The 17,458-nt window shown below is 39.7% G+C and overlaps 1 protein-coding gene across 3 annotated transcripts in view; it reads left to right on the top strand.

Moving 5' to 3' along the window:
• LOC138266222 (aldehyde dehydrogenase family 3 member B1-like) overlaps positions 1-17,458 on the top strand; it is a 206,054-nt gene that overhangs the window by 108,441 nt on the left and 80,155 nt on the right. For all 3 annotated transcript variants that reach the window (XM_069214739.1, XM_069214737.1, XM_069214740.1), the window contains exons 5-6: positions 4,312-4,397; positions 6,781-6,862. In XM_069214739.1, coding sequence (XP_069070840.1) covers positions 4,312-4,397; positions 6,781-6,862 — 168 coding nt within the window. The remainder of the gene's footprint in view (positions 1-4,311; positions 4,398-6,780; positions 6,863-17,458) is intronic.

The following is a 17,458-nucleotide window of genomic DNA, read 5'->3' as shown; positions in this document are numbered from 1 at the left end:
AAGACTGCACAACATAATAAATACTGCGGTAACACAGCTCGGGGGTTGAGGCAAATACTTCAGTGATCTGTGTTTAATTTGTAGATGATAGATTCTAAACCCAGGAAGATATCTCAGTGGGTTGGATATCAATTGCAGAAGTGCTGTCTCAGTCTCCAAACAGCCTGTGCCAGGTTAAAAATTATTAGTGCAGCTCCATATAGGTAATACTAATGCTGCATATATCTGTAGGAAGACTTTCAGGGACATGGGTTCAAATCCAGTCAGTAACTATTCATTCCGTCATACTTAAGAAGTTGATAAAGTGAGTAACATTGATTTAGGCAATATCTTCAGCTACATGTGTCCAGAAAGCATTTAGGCTTCCAGCAAAAATATGAATTTTTGACTTGTAGATTATACAGATCTCTTCACTGGATGCTTTCCCCAGTGAGCTTTACAGGATTACTTTTTTTTGGCTCCTGGAAAATCAAATTAAATATTGATGCATTTAGCTTCATATATTTCAACAATGTTTGTTCAGCCCTCATGGAACGGACATTGTTTCTTTTTAATAGCTACAGGAAGCAACTGCTAAGACCTTTCTATTTGTTGCTTACTAGAAATCTAACATGTTCCAACTGCTGCAAATTCCAAACGTGAACTTCATTATAGCTTGGCAAACACAGATAAACATACAAATTCTGTTAATTCAGCATTTAGCCAAAGTAGATTTCTGAGACCTGGGTGAGGATAATACTAACCTTTAAGATTTCCCTGTAGGTCTTGGCACCTTTCCTGAGTGGGTCTGCTGCTAAATTTATACAACAAGGTAAAAACATTGATTTGCCTGTAATATATTAGAGAGTAAATAATTCAAGAAATGACACAATTAATATTTGTGTAAACACTTTTGTACTGAATGTTTTGGAGTAAATTACTCCCTTGGCTATAACAAGTATGTAAGTTGTTTGGCCGGGTGCTCTGCAAAATCCACTCGATAAACTATGGCAACAGACCGCTTCAGCTGCGTGAAAAACCTTGGGCCATCAATTTATCAGAAAAGTGCAGTACGAAAGAATGGGCCCTTTCATCCAGTTGCTATTATATTCAAACCTTGAACTCAGAATGTCAGTAGTTAATGCTATAATTTAACCAAGATAGGATTAAGGCAATTCCATCTTCCTGGCATTTAGCACTTTGGCAGTTGGTCCTTAATGCAGCTGACTGCCTTGACAAAATTGGACTTAGTAGGAAAAAACAGAAATGATCTGCACTGGATTGCAGTATGTTTCATCTTTAAGCCCATGACGAGACTGCATACATCAGTCTGTTTATAACTACCTAATTACCTTGACACACGATTTCATTTCCAACAGTCTTTGAGGATTCCGGAATCTAATTGGCAATTTCTTCTGCAGGTTCCTAAATCTTTTGTACCATTAGGTATGGCTACAGAGCTTTCTCTGTAGCTGCAGTAATAGTGTGGAACACCTTGCCCATAGCTCTTTGTTGTAAACCTTCTATTGGCCTTTCTGTTCAATCAATAACTCAACTGCTCGATAAGTATATTACCATTGCCAATAAGCCTGTTTTGGCAAACATTGCGCTATACAAATATACTTCATTAATTGAGTAGTGTGGCATGGCTTGAGTGTGCTGTGGATCAAGGCCATGGTAGTTTGTGATTGGCTACACTGTTTAAGTTGTTTTTCCGTTAGGTTTTGGTGCTGGGGCATCTATTAGTACTTTTTGTTAGCATACAGACGTGACATGATGTATAATCATTAGTGGAGAGCTACTGTGTGTTTGATATGTTTACTATGCTTGTACAATGACATTTTCATTGCTGACTTATGGTTGTTTGTTTTTAAAGTGAATGGCATTTTGAATGACTAGGACATACTGTTATTCACTGATCACCATTAAGTAGTCATTTGTTTCCCTTAATGTTCATTATAACCTGTTTTTTATTGTTATGATTTGGTTTTTGTTCACAAAGTAAAACCATGCATACACAAAGGCTTTAAAAAAAAAAAAAAAAAAAATACAACAAAACGCTGCCCTTTTGTGTATGTTCCATGGCTGCTGTTTTTGACAAAGTAAACTTCAGTGCATGAAAAGTATTTTTTCTGTATTCCACTGATTACTAACAACCACCAAGCCTTAAGCAATTTGTTTTGACCCATGCACTTTTCACTAACCATTCTCCTTAATTATTTTGCACAAACACCAGCACGTTTTACTGGATTTACAGTTCTATTACAACTAACACCCTTTCACTACTATTTCATACATAGTAAATATATACCACTTTGAAATTGTAATAAACTCCTATTCTACTATGTTCATTCATGTTCACCTTATTCTATAATAATATAACTGTATCTAACAACCCATCCTTTTGTAACTCTCTTCCATTATGTTTAAGAAACTTCTGTTTCTTTTTACAACGAATGATTCTTCTCATGAAGCGATGCACACACAAAATACTCAACAATGTCAAAATAAAAAAAACATACTTTCTTATGTATAGCAGGTTAACAACTGTTAGAAGCAAGATATATTACTAGCCAAACCTATTTGTTTTTAAAAAATGTACTTTTGGTTTCTTTTCTGCCCATGCCACTGTATTAGCTGTGTACAGTGTAGTGGCATCTCTCTTCTTGCATATGTGATTTACAGTATCACTTAGCAAACTTCAGTCACTTTGCGGAATTCCCTAATATTTTTGTTTGTTTTGCTCTTCCACTCCAATATTTTTATGGCAAGTGTACAATCTTCTCAAATTTACTTTCTTGTTTTTCTCTTTAGTCTTTTACTTCAGGCGTAGGGAGAACTTGCACCTTATTTGTCTCTATTTTGCTTTCCTTTACCTACACTTGATTTTTATTACATGTTTTTCTCACTTGCCGGTCTATAACCGGCATACATTTTGCTGTGAGGCAAACACCAACATACCCTTGTTGTCGGTGTTTTGCCCACGCTGATTGTTGTTTTTGTGTTCTGTTTTTTACGGAGGCCCTCCCTCTTAACCCCACGACCCTATCCACTCTTCCCATGGGTATTTCTGCAGCTGCAGCACTAATTTATAAGGTGTTGCGCATAGGTGTCAATGCACCAAATTGCCAGGGGGTAGCGGAAGTGACGGCACATAGCATTTGACCTTTACTTTGATTCACACACACATTCTTACATAAACACATATATTCACACACTCTCTCTCACAGCATCCCACTCACTGGTAAGCGTGCACACACAACATACATTTAAAAGTATTTCTCCTTGCCTTAGCTGCAAGATAGTGTCCTAGTCTAGCTAATTGTTATCTATTTTTGTGACACTAATAATGAATATTGCTATTCACTATATGTGTAACAAAAAAAGACAGAAAACCAGGAGAGTAGAGCCCCAACTGATGTCTATTAGGATGAGCTGCCCCTGTTTCACTGATTTTTGGATACCACATTATCACTGTAAATTGCTTCATTAATATTTCAAAATTCTATTAATTGCTGGTACGCATCCTTTGTGTTTGGGGTTGCATTTGAGCAAAGTTTGAACAAAAGTATCTATCATGCTATATTTTGCTGTGTATGACTTTTAAAATAACCACTTACAGCACATGCGTCCTCTCCTGACTGTTTTTTTGTAGCACAGTTCTGGGAAGATACAGCTGCTTGTGCAGTCTGTTCAGCAAATGGACCCTACTCCCAGCTTCCATACTGTAGCCGAAGGTGTTGCTTCATTTTGGGATTTTTGTTCAAGGAGAGCTGGGGGCACTCCCCACCCAGAGTCTTTCCACCATTACCAAACACTCACTTCCCCTAACAAAAATCTAGACTTAGCCAGTTTGATTTCTAAGCATCCTAATCTAGAATCAGAGAGTAGTGGACGGGAAGAAAGATATAATTAAACAGGACATCTGCCAGTTTAAAAATCCTTCTGAGTCTTCTGACCTGGAATTTATAATTGACACTCAATGCAACTGAAGGAAGTCAAGGGACTTGATTGGCCATATGTTTTTTCTTTCACCCAAGCAATGATTGTGAAATAGGACTGTCCTACGTACATAGAATCAACTAGATATATTTATTCCCCATCAGCTATAATCAATTGTAGATCATCGTTTGCAATTGGAGAAACATGGTCAAAATAATAATTCCCCAAAATATGGATTTTGTAACTTGGAAGATCAAGAGTTTTTTTAAATGCCTGTTTGACTAGCCACAGATGCAGGTTATGTTGACATTGTGGGTAGGATTGTTTCTGTTGTTCCAGATTGCACACTGGTACTGTGTGGCATTTCATTTGTTCCTTGTTATGTTTTAGGTAACTGTGTCATACTGAAACCTTCAGATGCAAGTTCAAATGCGGCCGAGCTGATGAATACTCTGCTACCTAAATGCTTGGATAATGTAAGTATCAACATAAAGAGGGTAAAATGTTTGTTTTTTCAAATATATACGAGACAAAGTACCCCCAACATAGGCAATTAAGGGTATTGCTAGTCACCAAGGAGTTCCATGATCTTATAAGGTCGCATAACTTTGAGGTGACTTGAAATGTGCTTGTTACATATTGTAGGGGATATTTTATTCCCAGCAATTTGTGATAATGTACACACACTATCACCTTCCCCCTAATTCTTTTAAAAGCTTGGTCTGATGCACCTTCAAATGAGCAACATCTGGTTGCAGGTATGTAGAATAATTGTGAAAAAAACTATACCAAAATGTGGTTTGTAATTTATGCAAACACATGTTAATCAGTTTGTGTCAGTGCCATACATGATCACCTCTCTGCTAAACAATGCAAATCTCAAGGGAAAAAGGTTAATGAGAGATAGAGCTATTCCTCCGTTACCTTATTGTAAAGAGCATTTTGATATCTGATTAGTGACACACTGGTTACATTGTCTGCTGATTTGGCAGCAGGCACTGTGATGTCACAATTCAACTGTTAAAATAGAATAGGTATGTATTTTTTGAAAAAAATAATTTTTAGTACAGGTGACTGATATCACAATTAGACATAAAAAAGAAAATTGGATGCTGGTTAGGACAGGGATTTCAAGCCTCTTTGTATAGAAGCACTTAGTGCTAGAAGTGATTCACAGATCTTTAACAAGAGAGTGATAGATGGTTCACTGTTTAACAGAAACTACATACTTATTGCTAAGAGTATCCCGAAAGTAAGGGGGAGAAAAAAATGCAATAATCCAAATTTTCAAGTGTTTTGGGGCATGCACTGTAACACACAGGGCTTGAGTTTGGTAAAGTTTACTCACACACGTTGCTGCTACATACTGTATTGTCTCTAACAAACCTGAGCAAGATAAGTTCAATCTGTGCATTGAGATAAAATAGAAACATGCTGCTGGTGGGCTTCTTAAAGTCGGTCACGTTTGGTCTTCATTGGATTCTAAGACAGTTATTGCTTTCTCCTATGAGACCTGCATCGCTATACTTTAGTAAGTAGTTGTTGCATAATGTAATATGTGGAGCGCTTGCAATATGAAACTCTAAATACCTGGGTGTGTAAATAATCCTTCTTGTGTCATTTGGTGGTTTAATGTAGATACACGGCTATGCCTTTTGATTGAAGTCATTTGGCATGCCTTTTCTGAAAATCAAATAACATTCCATTTTACAAAGGGTTGAAACCCTGCTCATGTCTTTTCTCCAAGCATTATACCCTCTTATATCTGTTAGACTTGTTTGTATCACAGCAAGTAGCACACTTTGTATTCTACTTTAAGGTGACTGAATCAGGAACGAGGATGTATGGCTTCACACAAATATTAGATGATAAGGTTAATGAAGTATGGGTGTAAAAATGTGTGCCAATGAGTGAAAAAAGTAGAGACTTAAAGACTTGGATGACGAGGCACTAAAAAAAAATGTGAGTTAAGGAAGAGTTGGTGAACTGTCCTATATACACGGGACCACAGACCTGGGTGAAAGCCGGAATGCAGTAGACATAGTTGTAATTAAATTCCATAAATAAATAATATATGTTGCGAGGAACACCAGTCTTGCCATATCACTGACTACAGTGTGATATTCCTGTCCATAAAGCAGTCTTGATATTTTCGAAGGACAAGATTATCCAAGGTACCCAGACTACCACTGCAGTTTACCCAGATGGACAGGAGCTGTACCATTGCTCTGAAGGGTAACATTGTAACCCTTTGGCTGTGTGTAGGGCACACTGATGCGGGCTCAACTGGCATGCACTAAAAGGAAAAAGAGAATTGCCCAGGTTAAGAAAACTTCAGAGCCCCCCAAATCAGGAAGTCATAATTTAAAAGAAATGCAGCCTATGACAATTTCTGACATCCTTGCCCAGGGTTTACAGGTCTTTTTGTTTGACATTTTAAAGACTTATAAACTGCTAGAGGGCCTAACCGAAGCACTGAATTTATCCCGAGCTTTGCATACTTCAGTTTCCTTAATTTATTTTCAAGTCTTGTGTTTGCACAGACATATTTTCAGTGAGTTTGTTTTGGTGAAAGTTTTGATACCTCTTGGAGTGCTTTTGAGTTTATACCGAGACTATGAAACGTTTTCGATTTTGTAACATCAGAGATACACTGTTCATGAATGGTAGTCAGCAGCAAAACAAAGATTGCTTCAGTTAAAACATTTTCTTTATGTTGTTCCAGGATATTGGGGATATGACATGTTAACTAAAAGAAGCATAGGTCGCACATAAATATTTTCAAAACGCCTTTAATGAACATAAATTGTTTTTTTCTAAACATCTTTGCTTTGCTACTGTCACAACATCTTTTTCCAGGAATGTTACCATGTGATTTGTTGTGGGCAAGCTGATATGATGGAATTATTAGAACACAGATTTGACCACATTTTCTTCACTGGTAAGTAAAGACTTACAAGAGATGCTATTTTATAAAAATGTCTTAACTTTGTTCCTTAGCTGTGCATGTATCAGTAAGGACTCCTGGAAAGGATGTAATGTAGACCATAGCCAGTCTCGCAGATCCTTTCTTGTGGCACATGTAGAGTTTCTGCTAGTTCAAGTGATGCATTCAATGCATGCATATCTAGTAAATGTGCAGAATCCTCTGTAAAAGGAGTTGGTCTTGAATATGTTTCTATAACAGTACATGTTTGCCAGGCTCCCTTATTTACAAAAGTTTTTGTTTCCTTGCGCACTCCAAGGACTGATTTGATATGTGCCAGCTGAGATTTGTTGTGAATGAAAGCATGCCACACAGGGGAAAAACCTGTCCTCTGTAATGTTCTGCCTGCTGTGAAGCTGTGTTCTTTAGCACAGTTCCACTACCTTTACATTTGCAACGTAAATTGGGATGAAAATACAATTTGGTAGCTTGTCTTTTTAAGACCAGTTCTTGTGATAGTGCTTATACTCCTTAACGCACATGGACATCACATTTCCAGCAGGCCCTTCTGCTGTCGGCAGATATGTACAAGCTGTGCTTATCTCTGAACCTGCACGGTTTTTAGTGGAGTGGTGTGTGATATCGCTCATTTGGCAGCCATTTCTTGCTGGATGCAAACATCCTCTTTGCTGTTTCTGGATCTCTGCCGTCTGTGGCGGGATCTCACATTCGCTTAGTTTATATGTGCAATGTGCACTTTTTCAGTTGTTCTGTTCTGTAATTTAGTTCATTTGACGTCTGTTGGTATAATTGGGCATATAGTAATTTTGTGAAAATGTGACATGTTTACTTTGGTTCAGTGACGTGTGGTGATAGATTAGAACTAGATTAAATGACAAATTCTCAACTATTACTTAAAAAACAAATATCACTTTGGGATTTAGGGTTATGGTTGGTGCAGACTGCCACCTAAAAGAGGATAAAGCTCCAAATATATATCACTGCGAACCTCTATGAATCATCAGTTTGCGCTTACGCCTTCATTACTTTCATTACACAAAAGAGATCCAGGACACATTTGCATCTCGCGTGTGCCTTTTTGCTACACTGAGGGCAGTGTAAAAAACTTGGATATCAGTTGAGGGAGATAGAAGCCCCGCTCTGGCAATAATCACAGTCCTTGTCAGGGTGAGCCACAAAAGTCACTAAACTGTGTTTAACTCTCTGGTAACCTCAGGCAAAAGCAGTCAGGCTTAACTTGGAGGCAATGTGTAAAGTATTTATGAATCACACAAACCGTAATAAAATGAAAACACAAAACAAGACAAATCTCAAAGCAATTTAGAAAAATAAAGTAAATTTAATTAAAATTATTCCAGAAAGACATAAATCCAATAGGTAGAACTGGAATTATTCAGTTTTAAGTGAAAGTAGCACCTAAAAGCAAGAAGTACCTTTCACAGTCATCTGTTCATGCTATACCGGGTGAAAGCCACAAGTTCAGGCTGGCCACAATAGAGCGCAGATCGAATAATGGGACCACGTCAGTTCCGCTGAAGAATTACTGGCAAAGTCAGGTGCAAAGAGTATAGTTTGTGGTGGAGGAGGCCGTAAGAAGCAGGCTGAGCATTGCATGCAGTTGTTGCTGCAGCGCGAAGAGTTGGTCAAGTGTTGCGGACGGTCAATGCTGTAGTTTCATGTTTGATGATGTTAGCGCACTTTGCATGCTGATCATTAGTCAGACAAAAAGGATGCCCTGGGCTGAAAAGGAAGCTCTTCTCCTTTAGTTTGAGGAAAGATTAAAAAGGGAATCTATCCAGTGCAATCACCAGGGAGTTTTCTTACTTTTAGCGGAAGGACAAGACATTCATCGTCTGCAATTTGATGGTAGTGCAGAGGACTTAAACACATCATCCTTGGCACCAGTGGTTAACCTTAACTTCTAAGGATAAGTTTGGGCTAGATTGCCATAGAGAAAGGGCTTGGATAAAGTCGTTGCTCTGAAACAGAAATACAACAGGCTTTTCAGAGTAGAATGCAAGTCACAGTGTTTTTTAATTTGTTCAATGTAAGTCCTTGTGAATAACACTGAAACTTGAGCACCCAAGAGATCCTGCTCCTTTTCAGATAAGGCAACATTTAATAATGAATGTGTTGGAATCTCTCTGGCAAAAGCAAAGCATTGTAAAGTTACCAATTGCCCTTGCCATTGTGGTAACCATTTACAAACTGAGCAGTTTATGAAGATTCTCTTAAACTGTGTGAATAATAGCTGCTGGCATCAAAGGGAGGATGATGTGACAGTCAGTGCCTCCAAGTATTACTGCATGCTTTACAGTGCCCATTTCACTATGTGGTACATGTTTTTGGATTTGTGCCTCTTGTCCCATAAAGAACAAGAGTCGCAATACCAGCATGTTGTGAAAGCTAATCAGTTTTAACTGCCATCTTCTTTGCAATGGATGCAAATCATATAACATTTTGCACTTTAACTATAGCTAGGAATCTGGTTGTGCAAAATAGTAAAAATGCCTTCTATTGGCAGGTCACAATGCCATAGAAGGTTTGAAAAATGCAACAATATAGGGCTCCATTAAACCAGATCTGTTTTTATGAACTAGATGTTCAATTTATGAGTTTTTTTTTATTGTTAACACAATATGAAATGACCAGGATACATTTATCTTGTAAATGAATTAGATTATATTTTCGTATTAAGGGGTCATAATAAGAATATATTAGACAAAGACATGGGAAGCCTGCCTGGGACAGCAAAACATTTTTACTAAATTTGCTTCCACATCATGTCACACAATTTGATAGTGGTAACACATGAGCATTTGTGGATAGAATTCAAACAAATGCATTTTAATATCCTGTCTAGGACACAAACTTGCATCCAGTGATTTGTATTTAGCAACCCCTGCAGGAGTTAAGTCACAAAATGACCTGCATTGTACTACTCTTAAGCAAATAGGTGTTAGGATTGCTTTTGCTCTCCCAAAGGCTTTAGTGACGCACTTCAATTGTTATAAGTGCCTATCCAGTTGGGCCAATTTGCTGCCCAAGATGATAGATTGTCCTTCCTTTATCAATCAGTGCCTTGTACAAAGCCAAGATGCATGGAGCATTCTGTCAGAAGAAGAGAGAGGGTGATGTGCAACAGTTTTCCTCCTTCTAATGTTGCTTCTGGACCTTCTCCTTTGTTTTAGCATGACTTCGTTGTTATACCTTGACATCCCTCCCCCACACAGTATGTGCTTAATGTAATATAAAGGATATTATCAAGTGAGGCAGATGTCTAAAAGGTGTCCTGGCACTGAAGTACAGTGCTCAATATAACAGTGATGGGTTGAATGCTTGAATTAATTTTGGCACTGGCAGTATCTCAGTTCGAAAACAATAGTCTGGAATGAGCCCACCAGCAATTACCAGTGGCTGAGATTAACTCAAGCATTCAATCATTTAGATGTTTTTGAAGTATAGTGCTAGCACAATTCAGATAAGAATTTGTGTGCAAAAAAAAAAACAGGGTTTCAAGGCTTTATGAAAACGTAATAGCTTCTGCAGCATTCAGGAAGAAGAGGGTAGGATGTGCCATAGCTCTGCTGCTTTTTACTGTAAAGGCACTGTTAGAAATGGGGTCTCTAGTTAGCAGTGGTTTGCACCCTGTCCAGGTAGACCCTCTCACTCTAGTCAGGGTAAGGGAGCCACAGAGATAACATCTTCTCACCCCATTTGGTAGCTTGATCTCAGAGGCAATGTGTAAAGTATTTTTGTGTGTGAACACACACACACATTCTACACACATGCACACACACTCTATACACACACACACTCTACACACACACTCTATACACACACACACACCCTGTACACACACACTCTACACACACACACACACACACTCTACACACACTCTACACACACTCTACACACACACACACACTATACACACACACATTCTACACACACACACACTCTATATACACACACTCTATATACACACACTCTATATACACACACTCTATATACACACTCTATACACACACACTCTATACTCACACACACACTATACACACACACACACACTCTATACACACACACATACACATACACACACTACACACACACACACACACTACACACACACACACACACACACTACACACCAGTTTGGAACAAATAGCCAATATTTATCTGAATAAAGCAAGACCAAAACGACTAATATCCAACATACACAGGTGAAGATATGAATTTTCAAAGATTAAATCTTAGTAAAGTGCTTATCCCCAGTTGGAGCTATTGTGTTTCTATCGCAGTATCTTGGCAGGGTTGTTTCCAACAGTCCGGTACCACTTGCGAGGGAGTGTGGGCCAGTCACGGAGTCGCGCGGATCGCAGGTACTGTACCTTGGAAAACGATAAGGAAACAAAGACTGCATGGAGTAGGGGAGGTGTTGTGTCGCTGGAGCCAGTGTGGTGTTGGGTACTTACTGCTACTGGGAAGGTGAGGCATTGGTTCTTTACTGCTAGACAGGGAATGATGTGTCTGTTGCTTACAGTTGCAGGGTAGGTGATGTGGCGTCGGTGGTGAGGCATTGGTTCCTTAAGACCCAGTGGGGTCGATGAATCCAGCAGGTGAAGATGCAAGGCATTGACTTTGCCGTGTTGCAATCACACCATGGGGCCACAGGTGCTGTCAAGTCTCACAGAAGTCAGTGGTACAGCACTCTGGACTCATTCTGTGGCGGGACTTCAGAGGCGTTGTTCCAGCGTCGGGTCTGTATTGTAGGTCGCAGTTGTTGCACTCAGCTGGTACCATGATGCTGGTGGAAGGCAGCGGTGTGGGGTCAGAGAGCGGTGCCAGTTCCGAAGTCGTTCTGGAGTCAATGTGCTTAGTTTCTTCTTGGTTGCATCAGAGCTCACTTCCAAGGGCACAGGAACTGGATTTGGCACCACTTGGCAAGTCGGAACTCTCCGCAAGAGAGCCCAGGCTCTGGCAGGTGAATTCTTTGAAAGCCCTGAGACTTCTCAACAAGATGCAAGCTCGGTTCAAGCCCTTGCAGGATGTAGAAAGCAAAGTCCAGTTGTTTCACTCCAAGGACTGAAGCAGCAGGCCAGCACAACAAGGTAACAGGCAGAGTAGCAGTCCCTCCTACAGCTTCTAGCTCTTCTCCCTGGGAGAATGTCCTCAGTCCAGAAGTGTTCTAACTATGGGGTGTCAGAGGTCCATTAGTTTTACCCATTTCTGTCTCTGAAGTAGGCAAACTTCAGGGAGAAGTCTTTGTAGTGCACAAGACCCTGTCTTTCCCTACCGTGGCCCCAGACACACTCCAGGGGGTTGGGGACTGCTTTGTGTAAGGACAGGCACAGCCCTAGTCAGGTGCAAGTGTCAGCTCCTCCCATGACTTTAGCTCAGGAAGACCCGCTAGCCTGGTGATGGATCATAAGCATATGCAGGGCACACCTCAGCTGCCTTTGTGTGACTGTCTACGGGCAATACACAAACAGCCCAACTGTCATCCTGACCCAGTCGTGTATTCCACAGACAGGCAGAGGCACAGAATGATTAGGCAATAAAATTCCCACTTTCTAAAAGTGGCATTTTCAAACTTAAAATTCAAAAACCAACTTCACCAACAGTTGTATTTTTAAATTGTGAGTTCAGAGACCCCTAACTCCATATCTCTATCTGCTCCCAATGGGAAATTACACTTAAAAGACATTTCAAGGAAACCCCAATGTTACCCTATGGGAGAGAGAGAGTCCTTGCAATAGTGAAAAACAAATTTAGCAGTATTTCACCATCAGGACATGTAAAACACACCAGTACATGTCCTACAGTTTAAATACACTGCCCCCTGCCCATGGGGCTGCCGTGGGCCTACTTAAGGGGTGGCTTACACGTACTGAAAGGGAAGTGGGTGCACTTGCCAGGTCAAAATGGCCGTTTAAAACTGCACACAGACAATGCAGTGGCCGATCTGAGACATGTTTACAAAGCTACTAATGTGAGTGGCACAAAATTAGTGCTGCAGGCCCAATAGTAGCATTTGATTTACAGGCACTTGGTACTCAGTGCGTTTTACTAGGGACATACTAATAAATCAGATATACCAATCATGGCTAACCCATTTACCAATACCATTTAGACAAAGTGCAATTGCAACTTAGCACTGGTAGAGTGTCCAGTGTCCAGCAGCCAACCAAAACTAGTCAGAATAAATAGGAGGAAGAAGGCAAAAGGTTTGGGGATAACCCTGCAAAAAGGGTCAGGTGCAGTAGGCACACAACCCATTCTAGAGCAACAGCACTTAGTAATTACCATAAACTTATCTTGGAGTGTGAGTTGGGTGAGAACAATTAAATTTCCTTTAAAGATGGTAAGGACCTTGAGCATGGCGGGCCCGATGAAACGGTGCTTAAAAAATCGGTTGTTTAGAAATAAATGTTTTCTCTGCCAACAATGTGGGCGAGAGATGAGGCCATTGTAGTGGAAGTCTCACAGCTCATTTTGAATTTGTTAGGGGTGTTCCAGCACCCTCTAGGTAATGCAAGAAATTGTGGATTACAATGATCTAAGTGCCGCCTAACCATTGTCTGCACCACCAGTGGGTGATCTTGTACCGTAAGATAATGAGGTTTTATGTAGCAGTCACTAAAAGGAAAACTGAAGGTAACGGGCTGCTGCCACCAGGGATGGGGCTGTTCCTTAGATTCCTGACCATAATCCTTGAGAAAGAGCTTGTAGAGAATCATAGTTTGATAAAACAATACTTCACTCATCAGAATTTAATTTTAGTTAGTTATCTGCCACGGATGTGGCCACTGCAAGTTTACATTCTTGTAATGTCCCCCAGTTGGAGACTTTGCCAAAGCACTGATTCTTCACCTTTGCTTGAATCCGGGAACCCCCCCCCCCCACTGAGTCATCATTGGAATCCAGGGTCCCCTCTGAGTCATTATTGAAATTCGGGGATGGCAGCTTCTACAATTTTGATGATTTGAACTTACAGTGCATTACACAAAAATACAGAAACAAGCATCAAATACATAAATAAAATATTTTATTTAATTCACAAACAAATATAAAAAAGATCACATTTTGAATTTTAATGAGAAGGTTGGAGTTTTTCAAAATTAAATTGAGGCCACCCATCATCCATATTATACGCTGATGCACTTGCACTGCTTCCTGAAGGATACCAACTTAATTTTTAGCCTCAATTTCAAGTTCCTTCACGTTTACAGATCGTTTTAAAATGTTCTTTATTTATATAGACTTTATTGGTCTGTAATCTCATTTAATTTTCTAAGCTATTGCAGAACCCCTCAGTAGGCGTTGCAGACCTCCAAGGGGTCCCCAGGAACACAGTGTTAAGATCCACTATGCTAAAGTAATTAACATCTGTCATCCACGTAGCTCAGAAAGTTTGAGACCAAAAAAGGAAATCAACCGAGTTAGTGGATGCATTTACAGATTTAAAAAAGTAGGCCTTTATCAAGAGCCCAGTGAAACTCACTGCTGTAGAAGTTTGAACTTGGAATGGTAGAGGGGAAGATAAACAGCCTGGCATCTTTAGCCGGGGTACAACTTACTCTACTTCAAAGCTAGTGCCTGAATTTCAACCTATGCTAACGTCACAAACAGCTGCTTATAGGAAACTGTACCAAACACTGCAGGGAGTTCTAGCAGCACCAAAGTTGCTGAAAGGCCTTGGCCTGCTAGCATTCATAGGTCATCTAAAACAGTCAGGAGCAATTTTGGATCCATGAGATGAACGGAAGCTAGATTAAGCGTCACCTAAAACCTTGTTTTAACTAAAAAAAAAAAAACAGAAAAGGTGCTTGTTAATGATTTCTTTGCAAGTATTTTTACTGGTTATGTTGGAGAGATAGGATGATAGTTGCTCGCTCAAGAAGGGTCTGGTGTTGTTTTTTTCAGGAAAAGGACAACCTTTTTTTTTTTTTTTAAAAAATATGGCACTGGAGCCACCAGAATTGATTTACTACAGATCTGTTATAAAGGTTGTAACAGGCATGGAGCCGACAACCACCAGACTGCAGTGGGATCTGATCAAGAGGGTAACCCAGTGAATTGGAGTTTAATATTTTATTTAATTCCTCCAGACTTAAAAGATGAAATTACAAAAGCTTGGGGCATAAAGCAGATAAAGACAACACATGGTTGATCGCATCTCATGGATTTTTATTTTCAAATAAAAAGTTGGAAAACCTATCACGCAACTTCTATGTGTACTCTGCTCTGAGTAGAACAAGACTGGGCCGCAAGAGACTATACAGTAACAAAGATCTTCGTTGGAAGTAGAAAGAATCTTAGTATAAAAATTTGCCTTTTTTGATTGCTCTTTTTTTTCTACTTCTAGGCTGCATTTTATTCTATTTTATTTTTCTGGGCAGTTTACTTTTGCTATTTTCTCCATCTTTTTACAGACTAGCTTGACTTCCTAAAGTGTGATGTCATATCAATGTGGCGAGGGATGGACATTTTGAAAATAAGGAATGACTAAAGAGAGAACAGTGTCCAATGTAGTGATAATCCAGTCTATACAATTCTCATTAATCAACTTCAACAGTTCCACATCCCATAGAAAAAATATTTTCTAATAGGATATTCATACATTTCTGAAAAGCGAGTGTAGCCTAAGAGTGAGTGGCCGTATTTATGCTTTTAGTAGAATTAACAGATAATCTAGTAGTGAAAGAAGCAACCGGCAAATGCAATCTTAAAATTAATCAGAAAGTAGCTTGACCAGACTACTGATTTGTGACTCTTCTCATGTTTCGGATTTGTTCAGTGTACCATTTCTGTTAGTGCTTCTACTGTTTTGTTTGTAGGTCTGCATTGATTTTTGAAGGCTGCCACCCAGCTGGTTTTTATCACTTGGCAGAGACCTCTTGATCAGGGAGAAAGCCCTGTTGGAGAGCAGTTTGCCTTTGCAGTTGCATTCTCTTCTTTTATAGGTTATTTGCAATTGGCACAGTTTGCGGGAGAGGGGGATTTTGAATTGGTGGTTGTACAACTCTTGAAGTTGCTTTGGATGCCTGAGAGTATAGATGTTAAGTAAGTTGCAGCTTACAGAGTATCGCTGGTTAAACATTGTTGTAGCATTTAGTATTTTCTGGCCTTATTTGCAGTCTGGTCTGTATTGAGGTCTGGTAATCACCTGGAGGTGTTCATGTATGAGCTGGAGGTGAGATTTTTCTGGTATGGAAACCTAGCTTTCTTCCTTTTATTTCTTCCCCCATCTCATCACTTGCGCCCCCATGCAAGGTTAGTTTTAGGACAGGAAAAAACATCTACAAGCTGTAGAGTATAGGTAGGTGTTAGCTCATTGGGTGACCTTCCTAAATGTTACTTGTATCTGTTAATTATTAGGAGTCTGTCATATGTTTGCAAGAGGTAATTTAATTCAATTAAGATGGGGGTGAAACTGCTTTTCTATTTGATTGTGCATGTGTGTTGAAAGTCCCTAGGAGACGTGGAAGGCTCAAGTACCTCCTGAGCAGTCCCACCTCCAGTCTTCTTCATAAGCCATAGTCTCTGCAATCCCTTGGCCTCCCTTCAGTGATTCACTCCTGCTCTCTTTTTCCACCTTCGGTTCCTTTGAGGAAGCCACTAGCTGCACACCAGCTGAGCTGGAACCTTAGAGGGCGACACCTTGATCCCAACTCGGGCTCCAGTGAAGGAGGGCTTCTGGTCATTCAAAGGCAACCCAGGTCTCAATCTTCAGAGGCTCGATGTGACCACTTGACTCTCTCAGCAGTGTCTGTGGCTCTAGGATGACAGCCCACCAGATTCTCAGTCTGGAAGGTCAGCTTGGTCTGGTTCTATCCGCACGTATTGTGGGATATAGAAGCAAACAAGTACTTTGGTTGGAATCAGCAAACTTAGAACTATTGATAAGAATCACATTGTCGACTGAAGTACCATGTTTAATATGGGTACAACCAGGGTAAAAATATTTTAGGTGGAGATGAGTGTCAGTGCTTCCAGCAGTGGAGAACATCACTGCCATCTTGGCTCCCCAAATTCAACTTAATTTTGCAAGCTTCACGAAATTGCATTGACGCACTTCACAATGATTCTCATAGTGAGTCTTGAATTTTTTTGAAGCATCATTAATCAATTGATTATTCCAGTGCATTTCAATGACATGGCTGTATTGTATTCCAGTTGTACTGAGATATGACCTAGTCAAATCAAGGGCTTCTTTTTAAGTTAATGACAGTGACTGATCAACTAGAGTTATGTAGCACACAGAGCAAAGCTGTCTAGTCCAAAGAGGCTTTTTTTCTTGAACAACTGTGTTTTAATTTATTGAGAGTTGATTTTGTAATATCTTCTTGCCAGTGAACTGGATGTTAGGTGAATATTGTTCCGGCATCAACCATTGTTTGCAAATGTGTATATGTTGTTCGGAGTGTACCCTTAATCCATGTAACAAATAGTTGTTAGAACGTGCATGTGTTTTTCCAAAGGAATATTGCCCAGAGAAAATGTGCATTGTTTGGTGTCAGTTTAAACTTAGCTTTTTCCATCGCCAGTAAACACTGGGTGCATCATTATATCTATCCAGGATGGTGT

The sequence above is a fragment of the Pleurodeles waltl genome, chromosome 11 (genome assembly GCF_031143425.1).
Source record: "Pleurodeles waltl isolate 20211129_DDA chromosome 11, aPleWal1.hap1.20221129, whole genome shotgun sequence".
Taxonomy (NCBI): domain Eukaryota; kingdom Metazoa; phylum Chordata; class Amphibia; order Caudata; family Salamandridae; genus Pleurodeles; species Pleurodeles waltl.
The sequence above is the reverse complement of the archived record's forward strand: the minus strand, read 5'-3'. Positions and strand labels throughout refer to the sequence as shown.